This window comes from Harpegnathos saltator, unplaced genomic scaffold, assembly GCF_003227715.2.
Source record: "Harpegnathos saltator strain DR-91 unplaced genomic scaffold, Hsal_v8.6 scaffold498, whole genome shotgun sequence".
In the NCBI taxonomy this organism is placed as follows: Eukaryota; Metazoa; Arthropoda; class Insecta; order Hymenoptera; family Formicidae; genus Harpegnathos; species Harpegnathos saltator.
Window position 1 is genome coordinate 1,427,714 of NW_020230313.1, and position 25,795 is coordinate 1,453,508.

At 39.8% G+C, this 25,795-nt stretch overlaps 2 protein-coding genes across 3 annotated transcripts; both read left to right on the forward strand.

Moving 5' to 3' along the window:
* Nucleotides 1-53: 53 nt before the first annotated feature.
* On the forward strand, nucleotides 54-10,180 carry LOC105191673 (multiple epidermal growth factor-like domains protein 10). Its single transcript, XM_025302482.1, has 16 exons — nucleotides 54-531; nucleotides 658-757; nucleotides 877-1,272; nucleotides 1,701-2,252; nucleotides 2,465-2,586; nucleotides 2,667-3,458; nucleotides 3,710-3,873; nucleotides 4,134-4,286; nucleotides 4,372-4,424; nucleotides 6,315-6,646; nucleotides 6,807-6,903; nucleotides 7,114-8,028; nucleotides 8,137-8,783; nucleotides 8,894-9,060; nucleotides 9,410-9,550; nucleotides 9,908-10,180. Exons 1-16 carry the CDS (start codon nucleotides 425-427, stop codon nucleotides 9,982-9,984), a joined length of 4,815 nt encoding a protein of 1,604 aa, XP_025158267.1. The 5' UTR covers nucleotides 54-424; the 3' UTR covers nucleotides 9,985-10,180.
* Nucleotides 10,181-11,273: 1,093 nt separating this feature from the next.
* On the forward strand, nucleotides 11,274-25,478 carry LOC105191655 (uncharacterized). Of its 2 annotated transcripts, none has more exons than XM_011155192.3 (7): nucleotides 11,274-11,601; nucleotides 16,006-16,149; nucleotides 16,843-17,004; nucleotides 17,314-17,490; nucleotides 18,702-18,959; nucleotides 21,656-21,906; nucleotides 22,041-25,478. In XM_011155192.3, the coding sequence occupies exons 1-7, from the start codon at nucleotides 11,349-11,351 to the stop codon at nucleotides 22,251-22,253; spliced, it is 1,458 nt and encodes a 485-aa protein (XP_011153494.1). In that variant the 5' UTR covers nucleotides 11,274-11,348; the 3' UTR covers nucleotides 22,254-25,478. The 2 variants fall into 2 exon arrangements, with proteins under 2 accessions (XP_011153494.1, XP_011153496.1); XM_011155194.3 differs by having other exon boundaries at nucleotides 18,702-18,842.
* Nucleotides 25,479-25,795: the final 317 nt, after the last annotated feature.

The following is a 25,795-nucleotide window of genomic DNA, read 5'->3' on the forward strand; positions in this document are numbered from 1 at the left end:
TCTAACTTGGAGAATATTTGTACTTGTATGCGCACACAGGGCACACCCCGTGGACACCGTGTCATTCGATTTGAATCATAATGAATTCACAAGTACAAGTCTGTGAGCACACAATCGTGACTGTTTGATACGCTCTTAACTTTCGACTTCGTCGATGAAAACGCGCGCGAACTGTTAGACAAACAAGTGTACGTGTAAAAGTACAAGTACATATATAGTACAGAATGGTTGTATGAGTTTTACTCTTACTGCCTAACGGCAGCCAGCATCCTGTTGAATCCCGATAATGAGCTAACTGTGCTTATAATAGAAAAGGAAGAAAACAGGCCAGTTGACAACGCGATACACCAGCTAGAACCAGCGCATTGATCAGTCCGTCTGCTATCGTGACCTCATCCGAACATACTTTATATATTTAATAATTATGAAGTTTTGGTATGTTATATGTACTTTCGGCATTCTACAAATTGTGCATACTGCCGAGGCTGAGATCCTTGAGAGCAATCTTGTGTCTTGTCAGAAAATCGTCAGGTAAGACGATTAGACAGATTTCCGTCGTGTTCCACAAATCGAAGTAGCAAAATCTACCAACCGTGCAACGTAACCGGTGAAGTACACGAGGGTGCTAATATTGCTAAAATTACTCGTCGTTTGCAGTTTCCGAAACAGCCGCAGAGTCCCGTATTTGGAAACGTATAACCAGGAAATAACGAGTATATTTCACAGAACCCAAGTTCGATGGAATTACAGAACCGAGGTAAGACCTGACGACAGACTTTCTATCCTTCTTGTATCGTAATTCACAGCCGCGCGTCATCGAGCAGATAAATTCCGTTGATGTTGTTAATGCGAAATATCTCCTGTTCCTGTTTGAAGTATTACACATCGTGGCGCTCAGAAAAGGTATGTTGCCCTGGCTATACAGAGATAAATGGTGCGTGCGAGCCAGTTTGCAAGCCTGCTTGCGGAAACGGCACGTGCACAAGCGTGAACGTGTGCAGTTGCGATTCCGGATACAGCCAACAAAGCTCCGGCGATTACGAATTTGCCTGCGTTCCTGTGTGCACTTTTGCATGCCAGCATGGCAGATGCACCGCACCTGAGTTTTGCACGTGTGACGATGGATATTCGTTGAGCACTTACGTCAACTTCATCTGCAAACCGATTTGCAAATCGCCGTGCGAAAATGGATCATATTGTGACAAACCCGACCACTGTGCCTGTCCGTCAGGATACGCCGAAATAACTACCGGCAATGACAGTGCATCTATGGTGAGTAAACAAAACAATGTAGTCGTATCGCGAATGCGGATGAATATTAGCCTTGCCGTTACTCTGCGCTTGGCATTTTGAAAGTTACGCTCGGTCTCGAGTCAAGCGCGAGCACAGCGTGAGAATAACATTTTTGTCGTGTGACTAATTAAAGAAACATTAATATCGGAGGAAGCGGAAGTATGAGAAAAGATAGAAGAGTGCCGATGCGATGCTCCAGTTACGTTTCGATAAAACAAAACATTTAGCAAGTAACTGGTATTATGAAAATCTGATTAATAAATACACGTTTGATTCGTGTCTGGATCTAAAAGTGCATATTAATCAGATTATCGGACTGCGTACAGCTGGCGCACTTTATTTCGCTCAATCGGTAATTATATTATATTCAATTGAAATTATCATTTACACTTCCTTTTGTACGTTAGAGCTGCGAACCTGTTTGCAAGAACAAGTGCATAAACAGCGTGTGCAAAGCCCCCAACATCTGCGCTTGCAATGAAGGCTACGAGCTCGATCTAGATAATTTATTCGTCTGCAAACCCAAGTGCGACAAAGATTGTATTGTGTATGGTGGCACGTGCACAGCACCCAACGTGTGCACTTGCCAAAACGGCTACTCGCTACAGAAGTCGGACGTTTGCGAGCCGATTTGCAGCCAAGGTTGCGTCATGGGTGCCTGCGTGGCCCCTGAGAAATGCAAGTGTTTTGAGGGCTACGGATTACTGGACGACTCGAGCTATATTTGCAAGCCGATCTGCTCGAAAACTTGTTACAACGGGAGATGCATCGCACCAGACACTTGCATATGCAACGAAGGATATCGTAGCCTTTATGACAAAAGGAACATGTTTTGCGAACCATACTGCGAGCCTGCCTGCAGTAACAGATTCAGTTACTGCGCGACACCGAACCGATGCAAGTGTTTACCAGGATATCAAGCTGTTAATAGTACGCAAAACAAAGCAGACGATAGTAACGTGAGTAATCCGACGCGAGCTATTAAATCTACAAGATTATACATTAATCTCACATTAATCCCTTTTGATGCCAAAGTCCAATTACTTGCAGTCTCATTATAATCTGTCGAGTAGATCATTATTTGTATTAGCGCGACAACATTGAGTCCTTGCGTCAGATAAATATCAGGTAAAAACGAAGAATTCTAACGTGCGTAATTCGCGATGATAAGTCGCTTTTGCAGAGTACATCAGATTTAATGTGCGAGCGAGTTTGCGATCCGCCATGCGTAAATAGCTACTGCAAGGAAGGGAAGTGCGTGTGCTACGAGGGCTATCGTATTAAGTTCCCTTGGTATGTTACATGTGCCTTTCTGCAAAGCCGCTCGTTATGTCAATGGACGTTGTAGCATACCGAAACAAATATACTCGCAGGTACGGACATGGGTTTATCGATAGCGTAAGAAGGAAAGAATTGAACAAGGATTTCTGCGAGCCAATTTGCAACCCGCCTTGCGAAAACGGCCAGTGCTCCAAGCCCAATGTGTGCATCTGTAACGAAGGCTACCGACTGTCCAAGAACAACACGAACACATGCGAACCTGTCTGCAAGCCGGCCTGCGTAGAGAATACATTCTGCTTGCACCCCAACATATGCGCTTGCAACACGAACTATCACCCGAGTTACCAACCTTCCGAATTTCTCAGCCTGCGATATAAAGAATTAAGATGCAAGCCGATCTGCAACATCCCTTGCACCAACGGAACGTGCGTAGCGCCAAATGTGTGCCAATGCTCGCCAGGTTACGAGAATATAAGTAACACTGGATGCAAGCCCGTCTGCACAATGTGCAACAACGGCACCTGCGTCGCGCCTGAAGTCTGTGAATGCGACGACGGATTCATCTTAGAACAACCGGACGGCGGAACCGAGAGATCACTGACCGTCCCTGAGGACGAGCCAGGAAACAGAAAGAAATGTATACCGAGTTGCGAAGGCTGCGATAACGGTGAATGCGTGGCGCCGAATGATTGTCGGTGTAACGCTGATTTCCTGAAGATCAATGACACCTGTGTGTATGCGTGCGAGAATATCTGCGGCACTCATAGCGAGTGCAACATCGGTAGCAGAGGCTGCGAGTGCAATTACGGATGGACCGGAATGCATTGCGATCAACCGGATGTGTGCGTCTTAATTTTAAACAACGACGATAATCGCATTGACACGTAAGTATACGAAAGTATACAGGAACCAGAATATCTCTCAAAAAAAAAAAGGGAGAGAAAAATAGTGACTAGTAAGTTTGAGCATCAGTACGCGCAACGAGATGTTTAGTATAAATACGTATTAAATCAATGTATTATATGAAAGAAAAAGAAAGCGGCATCTCGTTGATCGAGACAAAAATCATTGTGACGCTTAAGATTTAAAATGATTCGTATATAAATCACTTTTGAGTTATTCGTTATGCTTGCAGATTGAAAATTATCGAGAAATACAACGCCACGATTGAACATGTTTTCACGAATAACCCAGCATGTCCGGAATGCATTAATAAATTAAACAATGAGACTTTGTGCTTTAAGACACACATCGATGATACGAAGAATGCCATACGAATCGGTTGTTTAATAGATGGAGGTTTGTTAAATAAATTTATAAAAAGTACAATTTTACTTTCTAAAATATTACATGCACTCTTCTATGTTGAATTTACTAAAACTATAATTTTGCTAGAACTACTTGCTAGGACACAATTTTTACAACCACAAATAGCAAAAAGAAAATTTATAAAACACTGTAATTTTCGAATATTCTATATATGTAATTATTTATAATCAAAATTAACTGTATACCATACCCGTGACAAATGAAAGTTTTCTTTTTTTCACTTTTCTCAGAATGTCTTCAATTGCGGAGCAAATACGAGGATCAAAAAGAAATGATCAAGCTAAGTGGTATTACAATAAGTGTTGGAATATTAATTCTAATTGCAACTACAGCAACATATATTTTACTGCGGAAATATCGAAATGGACAACTAAACTATTTAGGTATTATTTTCGCTGGATATTAAAGAAATGCAATTTTACATATGGCATACGAGTGATAAAACAAATATAATTAATAAATTAACAGCTGAAAGAAATATTCAAAATACCTCGATGCAAGGACTAATTGAAGAAGAAGACTAATTGAAATTGATCGTGCTCCCCACGGAATAATAACACGTGGAATCTTCAACTTTCTACAATAATTTCAGGCAACTGATGCAAAAACAATTGCTCGGTAATTAATTAATTAATTAATTTAATGGAAATGCACAAGTTAGCTTATCATTAATTCAACTTATTAATTAATAATGTTATAAACATGCATTGTAGTATGCTTATTGCGATATCTTTAATAAATTATTGTTAACCATTTAAATACCTTAAATTTTTATCATTTACCGTTAATTGTAAAATTTCCAAGTTGCAGGGAAGCATAAAAAAATATTTATAAAACTTGGACGAGAGCTTATTTGCAGAACTCTTATTGCTTCCCATGCACTCATTCACCAATATTGTTGAATTAATTCTTTAATAACTATTGAGAGATTTGCAAAATACACTACTCAAAAAAATTATGGCATAAAAAAATTTGCGCTGAAAATTTCTCAACTTTGAACCATGATTACTCAGTGACAGATGGTTGTAAGATGATGATTTTTTTTTTAAATTAAAGGTTGAAGTCTCAACTTTAACATGCTTTCGGTTGATTTTAGATCCAATTCATTCCTACAGCGTGCTGTCTTAGAATTCAATGACATTTTTTATTTAAAATTTGCAACTTTGACAAAACGCACAGGCTTGGGTAATTTTTTTTCGAGATTTTCATTTGCGGAGAATGAAAGTTTGATTCTTCCCCTATCATTAAAAAAAAATTCAAGTCTCTACGATTTTTTTTTCGCGACATTTACAGGATTTTAAAGAAGCCCGTACATTTTCGTTATTGAAGGTAGGATTTGTAGGAAATCACTGTCAACTTTGGCATTACCTAATGGGATACCGAATTTTTGCATTAAATATAAAACAAGGTAGTTCATGGTCAATGTTTTATGATAAAGAAACATGCATCCATTGTCGCAGGCTCAACGAGCATTAATTATTGCGCTTATGAGCGAAGGCTTCTTGCAAAGGTACGTGACGAGGCGACTCGCGGTATTAACCAATCCGCGGTTTCGCGAATTTGGTTACATTTCTGGGAAACGGGTAACTTACAACCACGAGAGAGACAGGGAAGACAACAGATGACTTCCACGAGAAGATTCCCCGGAGTCGGCAGTGTGCCAATACCAAAGATTATTGAACATAGCTACGCAAACCCTATTTTCAGTAACGAAAATGTAAAGGTTTCTTTAAAACGCTGCAAAATCGAGAAAAAAAATCGTAGAGACTTGAATTTTTTTTTTTTTAATTAAAGGGAAAGAATCAAACTTTCATTTCCCGCAAATAGAATTTTCGAAAAAAAATTACCCAAGCCTGTGCGTTTTGTCAAAGTTTTAAAATTTTTAAATCAAAAACATGCCATTGAATTATGGGATCGCACGCTATAGAAATGAATTGGATCTAAAACCAACCGAAAGCATGTCAAAGTTGAGACTTCAACCTTTAATTTAAAAAGGAGATCATCGTCTTACGACCATTTGTCGCTGAGTAATCATTGTTCAAAGTTGAGCAATATTCAGCGCATATTTTTCTATGCCATAATTTTTTTGAGTAGTGTAATAGAGAACTTTCCTATTTAATTTGATATCTAAACACAAACGTTACGTCACTGCTTGTCGAGTTCCCTGAATGAGATACATGTATCCGTACGCGCGCGTGCATACACGCGCGCGCGCGTGTATGCTCGTACAATTTAATCAAAAGACAATTTTTAAAGGACCGAACTTGAAATCGTTATTAAGTATCTTGTTGAACTGTTAAAAGAACTGAACCGAAATTTTAGCTCAGTTCAGCCTTTGGCATTGGTACTTTTAATAATAATTTTTATTTGCGGCATTAGTATGTGTACAGCTTTTCAGCTATAACTGATAGCACAGCACATCCTGCCTCATGCACATCAACATAATACACGCTGGTACAGAGCAAGAGATAAAGGAGATAAATCACTGGGGAAGAACGCACTGTAATGACCAGTCTAAATATTACAGAGCACATGTCGACACCGTGGAAAAGCTAGAAATAATGAAGTTATTCAGAAGTTTGACAATTATTCTAGCTACCGGAGTATTGCTACTGGAAGTGGGAAAGTGGTCACGTAGTGAAGTCTGTGCCTCAAGCTATCTAAAAGAATATGCCCCGAGTTATTTATTACACGATCCAATGCTACATACTACCGAAGAAGGAGTATGCACTGTAGTAGTCAGGTATTATCATATTTATTATAATATTCTCCAGACAGAATAGAAGAAAAATATATATTTATTTTTTATATTAAATTATTCATTCAATAATAATTAATTAACAATAATGGGAATTTAAGAGAAGAAGTTAAAGAATTCTTTGTCAATTCCTTTTCTGTTGTAGTCGCCTGATATCGCAATACGTTCCTTATACAGAAACTTATAGAGCGAAATCATGGTTCTTTTATAGAATCAAGACTCGTCAGAATTACAGACTAGAGGTAATAATATTTTGATATAACGCAGTGAGAAGTAGAAAATAGAAATATAAAGTGGAGAACATTTTTTCATAGCCCAAAGTAGTCAAACTTTTATATGCTACTGTCATGCTTTTCTCGTCGTTATCAGGTTGATCAATTATTCGACCTGAAAACCATTCGATATCTCATAGAATGGTGTACGATTCGCCGTCTCGTGAATTTTATTTTCAGTATCATACCATACACACAACAGAACGCAATTGCTGCAAGGGTTATCGAAAAGTCGGCTCACTCTGCAAGCCGTACTGTGCGACACCTTGCGAGAAGGCGGTGTGCGTAGCTCCAAACACGTGCATGTGCAATGTGGGCTATCAGACCGCGGAAGGCACAAACGGTACAAAGTGCCAACCGGTATGCGCGAATGGTTGCGTTAAGGGCACATGCGTCGAACCTGATATTTGCGAATGCAACAAGGGCTATTGGATGAGCTCGGACGGGATTACGTGTCTCCCTATCTGCGACAAAGAGTGCGAAAGAAACTACGGATTTTGCTCCGAGCCACACGTATGTTCGTGCCACCCAGGCTACAGAAAAGCAAGCGACGACCTTCCGTACAAATGCGAGCCTATCTGCGACTTCGAGTGCACAAACGGTCGCTGCGTAGCGCCTAACGTCTGCAAATGCACGGAAGGCTACGAGAAGGACCAGTTCGATCCGAACTTCACCTGCTCGCCAAAGTGCAGCGAGGGTTGCGTTTCTGGCACGTGCACGGCGCCGGAAGTTTGCACCTGCAATTACGGTTACAAGGCTACGGTGAATGCTAGCGTCTGCGAACCGGTCTGCAGCGAGCCCTGCAACATGGGGATCTGCGTGGCACCTGAGACCTGCAGTTGCAACGACGGCTACGGTCTTGTCGCCGACTCCAATTACATCTGCGAGCCGATCTGCCAATTCAATTGCAACCACGGTACGTGCACCGCGCCCGGAGTGTGCACCTGCGACCAGGGCTTTGTTTATGACAACAGCACGGAAACAATATGCAAACCGCGTTGCGAGATCCCTTGCGGGCCGAACGGAGAGTGTACATCGCCCAATAACTGTACCTGCTTCAAGGGATATCGCGCGATCCCTTCAAACGCCTCCAGTGTGAGTATAACGAATTACTAAGTAAATATTACAAATTACAAGTTACAAGATAAATATTATTAATTGCTATGTGCCAAAATCACCGTGTACTATGTACTCCGATATCAGACATCGGACAATTCTACGGCAGACTTTCGTCCCATCTGCCAGCCAGTTTGCGAGTTCGAGTGTATCAATGGCGAATGCACCGCTCCAAACGTATGCACTTGCACCAAAGGATATTATCCGCTTTGGGTCGAGTCTCATCAGCAATTCCTTTCGCTCGACAACAGCACATCGCGCATTTGTAAGCCAGACTGCCACCCTCGCTGCGGAGCGAACGAAGTATGCGCCGCACCCAACGTCTGCACCTGCAAGGACGGTTACGCGAAGGACACGAACGGTCTCTGTGCGGCCCTTTGCGCTGAGGACTGCGCTAACGGCACGTGCACAGAGCCGAATCATTGCACGTGCGATAGCGGCTTCGAGTCGCGAAACGGCAGCGGCTGCGAGCCAATTTGCGAGCGCGGCTGCGAGAACGGCGACTGCGTCGCGCCGGATCATTGCGTGTGTCACGATGACTTTGTGGAGAACACCGGCTACGACTTCGTAGCAGAGTGCATTCCCGCGTGTACTCGCAATTGCAGCGGACACGGTGAATGCGTTATTGAAGATGAGTACAATTGCAAATGCAACGTCGGATGGAGGGGCTGGGACTGCGAAGAACCGACCGTGTGCGTTGTAACGATGAGTCTCAACCGTAGCGATATCAACAGGCAAGTATTCTCGCCTGCTTTGGGCATCCGCGTTTGCGCGCTTCCGCGAAATTATATTCGCTGCACAATTTCGAGCGAGATTGATGATGACGCGCTAATGCTATTTGCAGGATCACGATCATCAACAGCACGGATAGCGCAACTATGCAGACGCTCGCGGATGCGTTGTCCTGCTATCAGTGCGATAGCTTTCTTAGTAACATATCGCTCTGTTATATGATATATTCTGACGAAGCCGACGCTGCGACTCCTGCTGTCAGTTGCTTACTTAGCACAGGTACTTGCGTACTCATTTTCAAGAAGATATCGTTTTTATTTACCTACAATGACAAAAATTTCTAGTCGTAATAAGAGTCGTTCGTGAAACATCAGAATTTCGATTCGCCGCGAATTAAATAAGAATAGCAGCTTTCTATCTATTATTGCGATGAAAATGAAAACTCAGGAGAGAAGTATGAAACTGCCGAGTGGAAAATTGGATTTAACGCAAAGCTGCAGAACTTTTCGCAAAGTTCGCAGAGTTAATATTAAAGATAGAAAACGATTTAGCACATAATGTTGTGAGAATACGACGGTGTGAGAATCTGTCAGACTTGTTTCCTCCATATTTCATTTTTTTTTTTTAGAATTGCCTTGTTACAACGCTTCGTCTTACGGCATCAGGATAACTTGGTCTGTTGTTCCTGTTGTTGCTGTAATCGTGATAGGTCTGACAACGACGGTGTACTTAATATATCGCAAGCATCGTAGAGATCAACTGATTGCAGGTAATATTTCTAAATACGTCGACAATAATGTAGCTTCTGAGAGCTAAATGTATCGAGTAAAACTTCTAAAAATGTAATCATTGAAAGGTAAGCACGATGCCTTACTGCCTACACATATGGAATAAATCATGAGACAAATAAGATGAATGATAACAATAAAAAAAAGATACCTTCACAGCTCTCTTGTCACTTAATCGCAATTGATCGCGATTTACTCGTTCATTACGATAACGTTAGGTTAACGTAGATTAACGTAGATAACGTTATGAAGATGAGAAAGTCCAACCATAATTAATATTTTCTCATATGACATATACTAACCGTGATATTATAATTATGAAATATTTGTTTCTGCAGGTAATTCAACCGTCCATTTAATGCGAGATACTCCCACTACCGAATCTTCACCCTGCGAAAATCCTACCTGTATCTGAAGAACATCAACGTAAAGATAGTCGTTGTAAACGAACTAGCGATAAATTAGATTGTACTTTATTGGTTACGCATTTCTGCAGCATTTTCTGAAAGATTAATACATATTCTCAAGCAATCGTTGCTATTACCAGCGACATTGTCAAGCGCGATTCTAAGAAAATGATTATTTTTCTAAGCAAATATATCAAGATATTCCCTCACAACAGTAATAAATTCAAATATTGCGTAAAGATAAAGAGGCAAGGAGAGAGACTGTTAAAGTGGTCCTCGCCACGACTTTCGGGCTGACTGATTTACCAGCGACGCGGACGTAATTGCGATCTTCCGCGATGCATCTCGTCAATATTGTTAGAGCCTGCTATAAATAGACTGTCGCGTAGATAAGTCTAATATGAGACACGACGCTGCGAATGGAAGCTGCTCAGCACCGTTCAACGATAACGAAACATCGTCGTAATCGAAGTAACCGTCGGCGTGTACGGGCCACGATATATCGGTCAACCCCGTTCAGATAATTGCTGCCCCAGTTGCACTCTCGTCGCCGCAGATGTCCGCCGATGATAAGGGAGCGAACGTCATTCCGCGCGATAAAACCTGACTCCAGGCGCTGAAGGTTCGGGTCCGGCCGGGTGCCTTATTTTCATCCCTCCCCCCCGTGAATCGATCACGGCGCACTGGCGCAATTCAACACCCTGCAATTCGGCACGCTCGTTCAGCGAGTGCCGGTGAACTCTCTGGTCAGGGTAGGGAGAGTCTTCCCCCGATTCTCTCCGAGTCGAGGCTTGGAAAGTCTCTGCGAAGGAAAGGGACCGTCGCGTGTCAGCCCAACAGCCCCAATGCACATACATGCATTCGCCCACTCCGTCCTACGGAGAGAGAGAGACTCACGGAGACTAACTCCTGTTCGCGATCGACGCGGTGAGGCAAGGCGAGGCGAGGTGAGACGAGCCGAAGCGTCGCGACGCGCAGCTGCAACCCCGTCGCTCTGCCGAGGATCCGCGGCGTCAGTGAACGAGACGGCGCGGTTTCGTGCGGGCCCGTATCGCATCTCTTGCTCGAGAGAGAGTGCTCGGGGTTGCGAACACGCGGAGGTTAAGCCTCGCGCGGCGTCGGCCGCTCGCGTATCCCCGGGGTGCACCCCGTGTACGTCGTCGATCGCTGTCGCCGCCGTTACCACGGAAGTAGACAAGAAAATACACACACGAACGTGGCGTACGCGACATAAGGCGCTTCTCTGGGCCATCGAGGGCGAGAGGGTGCGCCGGCGGGAGGAGGGGCGGGAGGGGGGGGAGCAGGCGACGGGGAAGGATGTCGATGCGCCGTCGGTGGTCGGTTTCGGGGGTTGACTCGCGCCGCGGGGGCGATGAGCGCATTTCCCTCCGCCCTGAGACTGACCTGCTGCTGCTGCTGTTGGCTCCTGCTGACCTGCCTTGTTTTCTTGATACCTGCCTGCACCTGCGACACGCGGCAGGTACGCCGAACCCGAGAACGGCCAGGAGGTGATGACGCGGTGCACGGGTCCAGCTCCCTCGACAACGACGTCGACGTTTACGACGACGGTCAGATTCCCACCAATGGCGACGACGAGGACTATCTCGAGACAAATATTACCGCGGGTGAGTGTCACGGGCGGATTGATACGATGACGACGAATGAGATAGTAAGTGCACCGGCTACCGGGAGTGAGATCAGCAATGCTGCTGATATTTAACGAAATGCCCACTTCAACGACGAGTTCTCAAAGTTGGTGGTTGATGATGCTAGAAATCGTTTCGAGGATTTTCGTCTGAATAGTTGAGAGGCGTGTAGTTTTAGTGGTTGAAAATCCTAACATCCGAAGTGAAGTTGCCGTCGACTATCGGAGTCCTGATGGAGCATTTGACGAAAGGACCTGCGTAGGACGACTCGATGGTAGCATTGTGATGATGATTTGTTACCTAGGTGATATTGGTGAAGGTGTTTAAAGACCTTGAGAGGAATAGAAATCGTCAGCGAGTAAATCATTTTAAAGAACGAGTGAAGAAAGAAAGAAAATAAATTTCATCGTCATCGTCATTGTCTAACTTGTAAGCTCGATCGTGAAGCACCGAGATATGAAAGCGATGTGAAAGTAAGAAGAGAATTGTTCGCGAATAACGGCGAATTGTCGGCGAATAAATTGTTCGCCGATGATTTTAGGACATTGGAATAAACTCGAAATAAGCTGTTTCTTACTTTTACATTGTCATATGATGTTTGTGAAACACGAATGAGATATACCGCAAGAGAATAATTTGGATTTAATAGCAAGATTTTTAATAATAACAGAAAGAAGTGTTATCATAAACAACACCGCTTGTTAAAGAAATTGCAGTACAAAGTACAGAGAGAATTATGAAGATTTCAATTTCTCAGATGTCTTTGTCCTGAATTTTTCAAGATAAAACGTATCGTTTGTGCACAATCTCATTAAATAAAAAATGAAATCGTCTGATTTAACTCAATGATAAACTATAATTACAAATGCGCATTTCATTAAAAAATTAATTATATGTATGTACTTATTAAAAAGAAAGGAATACTAAACTCTTAATTAGAAAAACTTTGTTCCACAAGTAATAAAATTACCATAAAAAGAATCATTTGTGACTCCTTCGGAAAGATGCAAATAAGACGACAAATAATGAAGATTACACAAAAGTTTAAGACAAATAGAGAAAAATGGTAGACTTGATAAAAATGAGAATAAAATGACGAGTATCATAAGCATCATTCGCAAAAGTTTGCTCGATTAGAAACTAATATAAGAGTTCTGTTTTATTTGCAATCGGAATAAGTTCAGGAAATGATACTCCACTTTTATGTAAGACAATAACGATCGAAGGTGATGTATCTCAAGGTTATCCTTTACCGACCTCGCCTTACTCGCGCCTGCTCCACAACGCGCAGACTTTTCTCGAGAATGTTCATCCGCTTAATAGAAGCAACCTCGATCCCGAAAATTCTTGAAAATGTGATACTTATTGATTGTATGTTCAACAATGCAACAAAATATTGGTACAATAAGGCCGACAATTTTAACAGCTTGATAAGAAAAACGCGATGTGCGACGTTTTTTAAATCAACTCAAGAGCATAAAATATGTCTTTAAAAATAATATTACTGGCTATAAAAATTTAATAATTTCTAATGAAATTTTAAAAAATTGTGCCTTGATAAAAGCAAATATGATAATTACTTAAGTAAATTATGATAATTTGCGGAAATAAAGATTCTTCAAAAATAACATTCTTCTCGCAACGTAAAAACGTTACGAGACGTAAAAACATCCATCCTAATTGTCACTTCAAATTTCATGAAAAAAGCCTGAAATAGATTCCAAGTACTTATCAAACACTAAACTATCGTATCGCATATTCTTTTCATCTTCCATAATATTTTTTAGCTTCATTCGTATCTGTATCTCAGCTTATTTTTTTATATTCCTTTATTCGTGCTTTATCGCGATTTACTGCAAGACACGTAACGCCGTTTTTGCATTCCGGACAAATGGAAAGTGTCTCTAGTGAGTGGTTTAGCGCACGCATTGATTTAACCGGGAAGGAAACCCGGTTTCTTCTTGATTTTCGCGCCAAGCACGCCAAGCCAGTATTGATTTTAATGGATGCTGCGAGCTCTTCATTTTGCGGGTCCGCGTGTGCGAAATACACACATCGTACGCTGTGCTGCTTTTTTTCAAAAGAGGACGTTTCATACGAAAATAATCACTAAGAGAAAGGATAGTGTATCATTCACGTACATTTATTGCTTTTTCATTCATAAACCGTGTGCACTTTTTCAGTATAGTAAAAGCAGACGGATGGAACAAACTAAATAATACAAAAAGCAAAGCTTAAACATTTAATTAACTGTTTAATTAACATTTAATTAACATTTAATTGACTGTGACATGAAATTAATATGTAACGAGGACGATGTTTTAAACTTCTTTTAAAACTTCCTTTCCCTCTCCGTCTTTCTCTCCTTCTTCCCTCTAGGGATGCATTCCGAAATGGTTTAATTGTTGAATTAAGAAATACAGATGATTACGGCCGAATTATTTTATACGATGTCAATATGTTGACGAATAGATGATATAAATCTATTTAAATATCACGCACAGAAGTAAATATCTCTTCGAATTTGTGTAACATGTTTTCGAAACTTTTCACGACTTTTCACAATCAGAATTTATGTATCAAAATAAATGAAAATAATGTTAACGGTTCGAGCACAATTTTTCTCGACGCTATTCTTAATAAGGTTATACCGATCCATCGGCCATTATTAAAAACTCGCATTAAACTCTTTAAAAATCACGCTAATCTAAGTTTTCGCTCGATGGGCAAACGATAGAACGCACGCAAAGGGGCCGTAACACGTATGCGTGCAATGAACTCCTATCGTGAAATTAAACACGGCCTGGCAAAGAAATTCACCCGCGAGGCTACATTTCTAAGAGCAGAGCGCGAAATTGTGAGCAGAGTACGACACTCGTCACGACTCGATGTAAACTATGTCGCGTGGACACTATTATCCGTCGGACAATGAGTTCTGTAATATTGAAATCTCCGCATTTGTGCATACGCGTCCGCGGCGCCGTTAAATAACGCGGAACATTTATACTCCGCGACTGTCAATGTCATTAAACAAGCGGTTTATGTGTCGAGCCAAATAATACAGCCCGATGAGAAGCGCGTCGTGGTCGATTGATAAATAAAGATATTTACACGAGATATAAATATCATTAAAGTAAAAATATAAAAATAATAGTAACGTATTGCACAGAGAGAGAGAGAGAGAGAGAGAGAGAGAGAGAGAGAGAGAGAGAGAGAGAAAGAGAGAGAGAGAGAGAGAGAGTGAGAGAGAGAGAGAGAGAGAGAGAGAGAGAGAGAGAGAGAGAGAGAGAGAGAGAGAGAGCGGTAAACACGGGAGATCTACAAAGAATTTTCGCGATGCGTTTGTTCGCAACACATCAATGCGTTTGTCAGCACTAACGAAAAAATCGATTTCAAGGATTCAAGGATTGAATTCAAGCATTGAATTCAAGAATTTCGAAGAACGCATTACTATAAACAATTTGAGAGATGTTTAATTAGAAAAGTTTATAACGGCCGACACATTGTCGCAACTGCAATTTGAAAGCGTGCCAAGGGAGTTAGTGACTATCGCTTGGCTCACTAATGGAAAGGAACAAAGGACGTAGTAGCGATACAGTTACAATGCTATGAGGGTGAACTCATAGCGAATAGATTGGCACACTGTCGGTTCATTGTAGCTAAATTTCACAATCGGATTAATACGTGTTTCGTGTCGTTTCGATAGCATATTTCGTTGAATCAATATTATCGAAATGCTATAACAATAATGTAGCAAGTATAATTCTCTTGTCGCGCGCGTCATTAATAAAAAAAATGCATAAAGTTTATCAACCTTTTTGTACATGTCAATGGAGAACATATGTTTGTACATTAATGCAGAGACAAATTTTGGATACAAATTTTGAACATTCAGAATTTTCCACACATAAATATATGAAAAACAATATCTTATTATTGTAAGTATTAATATCGATTCGCCACAGATTGAATAACAAATTAACCATGAAAGCTGTCTCGATTCCAATTAGTAATCGTTCCCGGATAGCGCAAATTAATTAAATTTGTAAAATAGTTTATATCTTGAAAAGATCAATCCCGATTATACATTTATAAATTATGCAATGTCAAATATTACGCGCGTCGTTTGAATAACTTATAATCTATAAATTCTCATAAACATAATAAAATGTTCGTTAATTACGGATTATCTGATAACTGATAATTTACCGACTTAGATAATTTACAGAGAATGTATCAGTTATTTCTCCAATTTATGTTTCCCTAAAAAATATAAATTTTTTCTAGTTCGCGACTCCTTCTATAAAAACTTCTTTTATGAAACGAGTCGAGGGAAAGAAGTTGGAATATGTTAAGATAATTTTTTCTTTTCTTTTCTTACAGAGAAGGGGCGGTACCTGGGCTCGCCTTGCGATTTCATGTGCAATCCCGAGTTACAGCACGTGTTCTGTGATGAAATCACTGGCTTTTGCGAGTGCGAAAAGTTCTACCCCGTTCGTCTCGGGCCTACCAAGGGATGTGCCAAACGTACGTAGGAGCTAGTGACTAGTAACCCTCGCGCAAGTAGGTCGTTCCGATATCATAACTTCCATGGTAACGGTCGGTGAAAATAAATGTTCGCGCGCTTCTGATGGTCTGAATGAATTTTCCGATCTGCGATGGTGTGAAAAGGCTCTGTGCCGCATGTTCGTTTTATGCGTCGAACGTGAAGCATGCCCGATTATCGTGTACGTACAAGCAAAACCGTAAATATATCTCGCAAATCTCAATGTTAGTAGCTTATGAACATGCTTAGATCGTATCAAATGGCAAATGTGGTTGAATCAATACGAAAAGACGGAAAAAACTTTGAATAATTCGTAAATCATTCAGCTTATCTCTGAAAGATTTGAGATATCTTTTGTACACGTGAGAAATTTGTATTCATGAGTGAAATAATAGCCAAAGGGAAATATTATCTTTCAATCAGGCACGTGCGAGGCCACGTTTTTGGGATTTGCATTAGAAATGGAATAAAAATCAATGTAAAAGCGATGAATTAGCAATCTGCTGGGACGAATATAGACACGGAATTCGATGATTGAGTAAAGTTCTATCGATGACCTCAGAAAAGATTAAGCCTATCACTTAAACGCACGACCTTGATCAACTTTCTATTGAATAAAAAATTATGTTCCTCAATGAGCGTGGTCGTTTCGAACGATCGATCTCTACTTTCAGCCAAAAGACTCGGAGAACAGTGCTTCTATCGTGCGACGTGCACTTTCGCGGATCAACATTCGACGTGCACCCAAGTTCAGCATAATGCAGTGTGCGATTGCGAAGATGGATATCACAGAGTTGCTCTCTCTAGGCCTAACAAGAAGGTTTTCTGCGCGGAAGGTGCGTCGTCTTAAACATATTAAACATATTTTTTCAAGAATGTTACACACGAATCGCTTGCTGGCTCAACTGCCGATTAAAAGTTTCACCCATCGCTGTCAGATTATTAATCAAATATGTTCTTTCGTATAGAAGCGCGACAATTAATTCTGACACTCGCGGACAATGCGCCTGATTGATTACTGTGGGTATTAAAATAAAGTGACCTCGTTCGTCACTAGCCGAACCTTGAGGAAATTTATTCCGATATTGATTCGCAACGGGTTATCGAGCCGCGTCCTTCTAATTCGTAGTAATCTCTTGCGATAGATCTGGTGCTGATAACTACGGACCTCCCAACCCTACTCTGCATAGCATCGGGGATAGCCATCTTCACGGCGATGATATGCTTCGTGCTCAAACTATTTAGCCGGGCGAGGTATTCAAGGCCGCGGCATTACGCCAATGCCAACCATGCGCCATCCATGCTGTTTTCCAGCGATACGGGTAAGTAATGACCTGTTAATATCTTTAGAAACTTTGGGACCTTGTCGAATATATTACAGTTGTGGGAAAATATTAATCTTGAGATGGCACCAATTATATCAACGCAGAAAGCGATTTTTTTACTACAAGTAAAATTGAAGACACTCCTAAAAAAAGGGATGTGATTCTCGTTTTTTAAAATATAAGGAAATGAAGTTTCTAACGTGCGGAGCGTACGTATCGGGTCGAATACTTAACAATACCCAGCCCGCTTTACTTAATTTTTGGTCAATGTTATGATTTGCTGAAACTAACAATTTAATTTAACCAAATACAGCAATGATGTGTTACATTTTATACTACGTTCTCGTTTTTTACAAACAAAATAGGAATAAAATACTGCGTTCTTAACTTGCATAATTTCCCTATAATTTTCCTGCACCATTTACTATATCCGTGCATCAAACGTACACATTGAGCTTTAACTTTCGTTTTACAGCAATTCTCCCTTTTCGTGTAAAACCTACTTCTGCACCTACAAAATCAATAAAGCGTATCTCTATATTGAAAAGGTGCAAGGCACTATATTTCGAAGGCATCTATTCTCATTTTACTTCATTGCTCACGACGTCACGCGTCGGGCTATATTTGAAAATCGTACCGATAATGTATACGCCACGAAATGATAGAATGCATAAAATTATACATTCCCAAAAAACATATAAAGCTGCGCACGGGAAATTAAATATACTTTCTTCGTCATTTGTAAAATAATCTGCATAATGAAAGAATCAATATTTTTTTTTTTTTAGTTTTCTAGAAGAATAATCTTCCAACGACGAGAAGTTAAAAAGATATCACCAGAAAAACCTCCCAGAACCAGAGAAATCTCAACGAGCTTCTCTTCGCATTTATTCTCTTAATTAGATACGATCTTCCGAAATTTTATTACATGCTATCTGTCATCAGAAGGACGAGACTAAACGATATCCTATCCTATCGATATACGTGCAATATCTCGTCACAGTGACAGACGGCATCGAAAATATCTCGCCTAAAACCTCAGCCGGATGACATCGGCTTACGAGAGATCTCATTCGAAAGGTCATACGGAGAACGTTCGTCACATCCGAGAACAGGAAGAAGGCTTAAGAGCTGAAGTAGTTACGATTTTGTCGTGCGAATTCCACGTATTTCCATACGGAAATAACTTCTCGAAAATAATTTCGCAGGCATTCCACTGACGCTGCACGGGCGACCGTCCTCGCGATCCAGCCAACGGAGTAGCAGTGCTGGGCCCCTCAGCTGTGCATTTACCAGGAGGCCCAGCAGTGGCGGTAGTCGTGGACCCCTGGTACCAGCGTCCCGAGCAGGTGCGGCACGAGCCGCAGCCATCTTGCTTATATCGTGTCACCTGCAGGCAACCAAAGGCGGAAACAAGCACCGACGTACCCTTAGTGACGTAGCCGAGGGATCGTCCGACGGCCTCGGTAGACGATCAACGATCTCTTTCTGCCTCTGTCGCTCCCTCAGTGTGTCTCGTGTCCTTCTTCCGTATACATATGATGTATTCTATCTCCTTCACTCTTTCTCTCTCTCTCTCTCTCTCTCTCTAACACACTCTCTCTCTCTCTCTCTCTCTCTCTCTCTCTCTCTTTCTCTATGTATCTATCTGTCTGTCTCCCTTTGACGTTCGTTCATGACGTTCTTCCTGTTTGCTTGTCGACCCACGCATATCGACATCGGGTATCGCGTTCGTGCTCGGTGCGATGATGATGTGATTCGAACATAAACATGAAACAGCTAGTACAGAAATATCTATGTGCATCGGGACACTGTCGTCGACACCATTCGATCGCTATGTTCATTCACCCTAATGTTACCCTGACAGTGACAGTGTTCATGTGTTTACCTGCTGTCCTTCCGTCGTGGCTATCTGTTGTGTGACTATCTGTTCCTCTGCTCTCTGTCTTCGTGTATTCTTCTTCGTGTAACCTTTTCTATGTTCGTCAATGCAATTGGCTTCTTGTGCTGACAACGGTGGTAACGATGAAAGGATGGACGGTTATGATGATGATGACTGACGATAGCCGTAGTAACGACGATGCTCCGCAACGATTAGCATCGTTGTTACTGTCGCTACTGCATCATGATAACTGACTATTGCCGGTAACTGTTTGAGATGTCCGCGTATCTGGCTGTTTCTACCGAAAACTCAGTCTTCGATAATTTCATTTGTGTTCGTAACGTTTCGCTCACTGTGAACGAACTTGCCGCTCCACATTCCACAATCTCTACGTATGTGATGTTACTCAAATATCAAAGAAGAAGTTTGTAGCTTGTGGTGCAATTATTTTTTTGTTTCTTCTTCTCAACTCTTTCGATTATTCTCGATAATAATTAATTGTTCTTGGTGTAAACGAAGAACCGGTCGTTGTCACAGTACATCATTGTAACATAATTATTATTACTTTCTGTCGCGCGTCACTTCTACGGTTGTCAGTTACATGTTTGCACAATCGGATGTATCGATATCTTACGGTACATTTACACTCGGCCATTAAATTTTTTCATAACACTGAAGAAGACTCATATTGTTTATGTCGATGATAGTATGATTCAATTTACTTCACGAAAAGACAAAAAGAATCGTACGTCATAAAGTCCCTTTGCGAGTGCAAGTGCACTGGACTGTTTCAATACATTCAATTGTACATACAAGTTACAACTCACGAAACATTCTTCCTCCCTGAAACTAAGAAATTAAGAAACACGAGCAACTTCCTTGACCTGACTATTGTCTCGAGTAAGACAATGATTAACGAGCAATCGTACAAAAACTCGAAAAGCCGCGTAAATTAGTAGACCTGCAATACATTCGTGAGAAAATATGACATTGCAAGTAAAATAACGCAGCACAAGTGTGTTACGAGATAGCAAGATGGCAGCGGCCGATTTCGTTGCTCGTAAACGAAACAAATTATTTCTGGTAAGACAGGTAGAGAGAGACACGAAATCTTTACGCACTAGTCAGCTCGCTGCACACACACACACACAAACAAACGTATAAATTTTATAAAATCGCATGAATACATAGGACCAGTTTCTCGGTGAGGACCCCATAGAATTGTCATTTATTTCTACACTATCCCTAAAACTGATATTAATGAAAAGACACGTATGTCAAGAGGATATATTCTTAATTTTCTTGCCGGGAAAGCTGCAGTCCTTTACATAACACCAAAATAATAGATACGATATTTCTTAGAATAGCTTGCTTCGCTAGCTTACATATTTTCTACGTCAGAGATATATGTTTCTCAAACTTGTATAATGTATCATTAGATACGCGCCTGAGGATATGCATTCCGATAAAATTTCACGAACAATTTCTGAGCAGGTTATATATTTATGGGCGTTTTAGTGCCGATCCAGAGTATAAATCAAATCTATCTATGTATATCATATATATAAAGTAATTATATTTCAAATGCTATTCCCTTCAAATTTTAGCACAATGCAACATCTATAGTGCGCAAAATTATTTGTAAAATTATTTGATACGCGGACAATTCCATTATAATTTCAACAGTTTTTAATTCGTTACTTAGACATTATTACTTTTCGCACAAACATGATAATACTTTCCTCGAACACCCCGACCTATCATTCACAAGTCATTTTCGTTTATAAAAACCTCCTTGAATACATTATAAAATTTCCTAGTTGGGTCTGGTGTCTGCTACAATAAATCTAGCATGTTTTCATAGACATGTAAATTTCCAATCATCTTCCAAGGCACATCTCAACAGCAAAAAATGTCCTACCGCTGACTTCGCCATTGCCTTTACGACTTTTTACGGTTCGTTAAGAATTCACTGATGTCCCCGCTATCATTGTTGTGCGTTTACATGTCTCCTTTATCCGACTTATAGCATTTTTTTCTCTTCTGAGCTTCCACTCCCATCGCTTCGTCGAATATTAACCGTGTCGATAAAGGTATCACAAAAATATATATTATTGTCGCATTTAGCAATTATATACAACCGTACCATTAGTAACGCAAGTGTAATAGATTCTTTCTGCCTTTCGACGTTATATTCTTCCTAGCGTAGAAAAAAATTAGCGTATAACTTCACCAAGGACTTTATCTCAACTTCACGATATGTCTGTTCTCTTCGTATAGGTTCTCGCCGTCCTAGCTTAGCGTCGGTTCACAGTTCAACGTCCTCATCCCGTAGCTACAGCGCGCGTCGACTCGAGAAAGAGAGGAACGAGAAGGAGCAGCGCCAGGCGGTTCAGGAGCTTCGACTGGCGAAACAGCGAGAACAGCAACAACAGCAACAGGTGGTACCGACACCTAGCCCTAGGACTCCTCATTCTACGGACGAGTTGCTGCCTTCGGTCGAAGAAGGAAAGGAAGTTTTTTACAACGAGGTAACTCGTCTGAAAGATAATCTTTCATCGTCGGTCTATTCATCTGAAATCTATTTCTTCTAAAATCATTCATATTATTTAGTCAATCTATACGTACTCATCAAGCTTGAAGCGAAGATTGATTTCATTTGCAGCAGGTACCGACGACGTCAGACGTATCAGAAACCGCTCCAATAACGACGACGATGACGACGATGACAATGACGACGACGATTACGACGGCGATAACTACTTCTAACGCGATTCCAACCCGAATAGGCGAAATTCCGCCAATGACAACGCCAACGACGTCCATCTTCGACACGAGCGTTGCGCCACGGGCTTCCGATGACATTTTTCAAATATAATCGACGACGATGTCACTGGACTCGCGCGGTTTATTAATAACCTTTTTATTGTATTTGCAAATACCAATCAACAGCGGCATCTACATCATGTCACAATGTCAACAGGAAGACATGTGTACGTTGAGAAATATCGGAACACACTTGCGAAAAGATACGACACGCTCTAATATAAGTAGGTGCAAATGCAAGAGTAAGTTATACCATTACCGTGTCCACGTTAAAAAGTTGGTGTTTTTTATATGTTTTATATGATATATATGACGTAGAATCTAATTGCGTCCACAATTTTCTTCTTAAGCAACGATTACATAACATCGAGTTTTGCAGCCTCAGTTGTTAAAATATTTACAATTCTTTAAGGAATATCTGTGTATATGTTTTCTGTACTATGTATTCTTTTTTTTAATTAAACTGCCACACTTTGAAATTTTTTAACTCAGCGATCGAAATAATAACATTAAGTTGACAATTGGGTCTGTGCCAATTTAATGTAGATATGAACGGAATTTTTTATTTCGCCTTTTTCTTTCATGCGTCACATTATCAGAAATCGACTTTGCAGTTGACTTTATAACGTGGACAAAGTAGAAGTGAAGTAGAATGAAAACGGCACCTTCTAATTGAACATACTCGGCACAAGTGTACTTAAACGAGTTAAAAGGTGGCAATGTACTAAAGCATATTTTTATTCGGTATCTACGCAGACAAACAAATAATTACGAATGTGCAACAAGACATTCGAAAAAGAACGAAGGCTAATAAGGAAATTAAACCAAACAATGGAATAAAGCGACAATTCTCTTTGAATGTCTCGGTAAGAATATGAGCGAAGACATATTTGTAGGTACATATATTCAATTGGAAGTGCTGATAACTACGTCTGAGAGTAGCGCGAAAGATGCATTTACGCTTAGGCACTTGATATGCTATCAAAAATCGACACCGACAAGATATTCCGAATTAAGCAAAGAGTGCGGAAAAGAGTTTAGCGTTTCAATGCTTTGCAACATTGATGAATCGGACTTACGTTAGTTCGAATACCAGATATAAGTTTCATGAAATAGGAATTTTTTCATGATGACAGGAAAATCGTAAGTTTACGATTAACTAAATTCCTTCGGTATCAGGAATTGTTTAATTGTACAAATTTAAAGTTTTATCAAGTTCTGGAAAAATTGTTTTTAGAGATCAACTATCTATATATCAGAAAGGAAATAATATATCAACTAACAACCGATGAAAGCTTTTCAGTCGATTGTATATATTTTGGTCCATAATTTTATATAATTTGTATATCAAAATGTGTCTCTATATATCAGAGACTGATTTATATTTGATGAAGGCATTGATTCGTCTAGAAAAACAACATCATTAAAAAGAGACGAATCCTCTAAAACTTCGTGTAACTCCTTCACGATATGAAAATATTAGTACTCGATTCGAAGTACAAATGAACGTTTATTCAAGTATACTAAGATCAATTATCATTACGCGAAAGATTCGATTGAATCAGAGATAATTTCAATGTCACATATCTGTTCAATGATTACATGTAATCGTCGTATAATCATTTGTATAAGTCAAATCGCACTTGTACAAGCTCGCGAAATTGTTCGTCGAACTGCATATCAATGATTCTGATTGAACAAAGTCGATTTATATCATAAGTCGTTACCAAGTCATCGTATTAATCTTTTACTTCTACTGAAAAATTATGATTTGACAGAGAAGCTGTCAAGATGATAATCTCGATCTCAAATCGAGACTAAACATACTTTTAACCGTAAAATATAAACGATAAAAATCGTACGGTAATTTCCTGTCTGGAAAACGAATGTGATTATACGAACTATAAGAGACACACTTCATTGCTGCTATTGTAAAAAGTTAAATCGTTTTCCTATGAAGGAAATAACTTATACAATTTCCAGTGAAGTCATTTTACTTTTCAATATAAACTTTTTTTCCGTTAACTCATTTTTAAATATGACCAAAAAGAATGACTTATTCATCAAATGTGAATAAACACGCGCACGACGCGGTATCAGATATACACAGACTTTGTTTGTATCTCTTTAGACAATTAACAGGAAGATGAATATATGCTAGATACATATATCATAGTGCATTTGTTGAAATTAATCCGCTACTGATTACTCTTCTTTGCTATATAGTAATGTATATTACCAATTATTATGTAAAAACGAAACTCAAAATCCGATTATGTATATAAATTTCACTTTCCCTAATCATTGTTGAAATTGTTACTATCTGAATTGTTTAACTAATGTATTTGCATAATATGTCTTGCGTTCTCAAATTCAAATAGTAAGAGAATTTTACTGTCAAGATATCTCGTCGTATGCAAAAAATGGGAAAAAATGACTCCACAAAGTTGTAAGAGTTTCTCTATTACGTAAACGTTAATTTCCACAATCGCGCAGTTGCAAACATTAATCATCGTGTTTTGGAACTGCGTCATAAGCCTCCAAAGTATAACCCGTGGCCGCAAGCTAGATTCGCAAGTGTAAAATATAGTAACACAAGTCGTTAAGAACAATTATTACACGATGAGACCATACATTCGTAATTAAAAATGGACAGAATGAAATGTCACAGAGAATGAGAAAGGTATTTCTGTCGGAAATATATCGTATTATTATAACAAAACGACGTATATCGACATTCTCGTGTTCGGATAATTTACGCTGCCTTCCCCGAGTAAATAATTAGAAAAAAGAAAAAAAAAGAAAAGGACGACGAGCGTTAAACTCCAAGATGTTCTTACACTTACGAAAGCTGCAATAGCGTGAACGCGCTACATAGTCATATGTACTTACATGCAGATCCATGTACACTTGACACAGATGTAAAATATTCATATATACGTGTTCGGCAACGATCGCACCTGGTTATTAAACTCGGTCGTAGTCGCGCGATCGGTCTATTATTATTAAAGAGATAAAAACAAGAGATATAAAAGTTATATCACACACATATATAAGAACATAATGAAAAAAAAAAACACATACGCACACACACACATACACATACATACAAACACACAATTCATCTCTACAAAATATTCAACTCGACTTGCCGCCTGATTTATAAAAAGTCGATGTACAACGTTATCGTTTTATCCCAATTTTAAATGTTTACTGTACCATACGATTGTAATATAGTCGTTGGGCCAAATAAAGCTCGTTTTTCGATATAAGCGTACGCAAATGTGTAGACATCGTTCTTTCTTCTTATGTATATCGACATGCACACACAAGTTAGTTTTAATTCAAATAAGGAAACATCACTTCTTGAAATTCGATGATGATTTACAAGTCAAAATTAATAAAATAATCATAATAAAAAATTATTTCTACTAATATACTTCAAGGAATACGAGATGTAATAAAAAAATTATAGAAGCCACATATTTAACTAATAAATAAAGATATTTTATACATATGCTCCTGAGTGGGATTTAAAATGCGTAGTAATTTTAATAATTATTAATATAATTTATTGATATATTTTAAACAGCC

Coding starts and splice junctions, on each gene's coding strand:
- LOC105191655 (XM_011155192.3), top strand. CDS start 11,349: ATGAGCGCATTTCCCTCCGCCCTGAGACTGACCTGCTGCTGCTGCTGT. Junction 17,005..17,313: donor GAAGGTTTTCTGCGCGGAAG/GTGCGTCGTCTT, acceptor CTCTTGCGATAG/ATCTGGTGCTGATAACTACG. Junction 21,907..22,040: donor AGGAAGTTTTTTACAACGAG/GTAACTCGTCTG, acceptor TTTCATTTGCAG/CAGGTACCGACGACGTCAGA.
- LOC105191673 (XM_025302482.1), top strand. CDS start 425: ATGAAGTTTTGGTATGTTATATGTACTTTCGGCATTCTACAAATTGTG. Junction 3,459..3,709: donor GACGATAATCGCATTGACAC/GTAAGTATACGA, acceptor TTATGCTTGCAG/ATTGAAAATTATCGAGAAAT. Junction 9,551..9,907: donor TAGAGATCAACTGATTGCAG/GTAATATTTCTA, acceptor TTGTTTCTGCAG/GTAATTCAACCGTCCATTTA.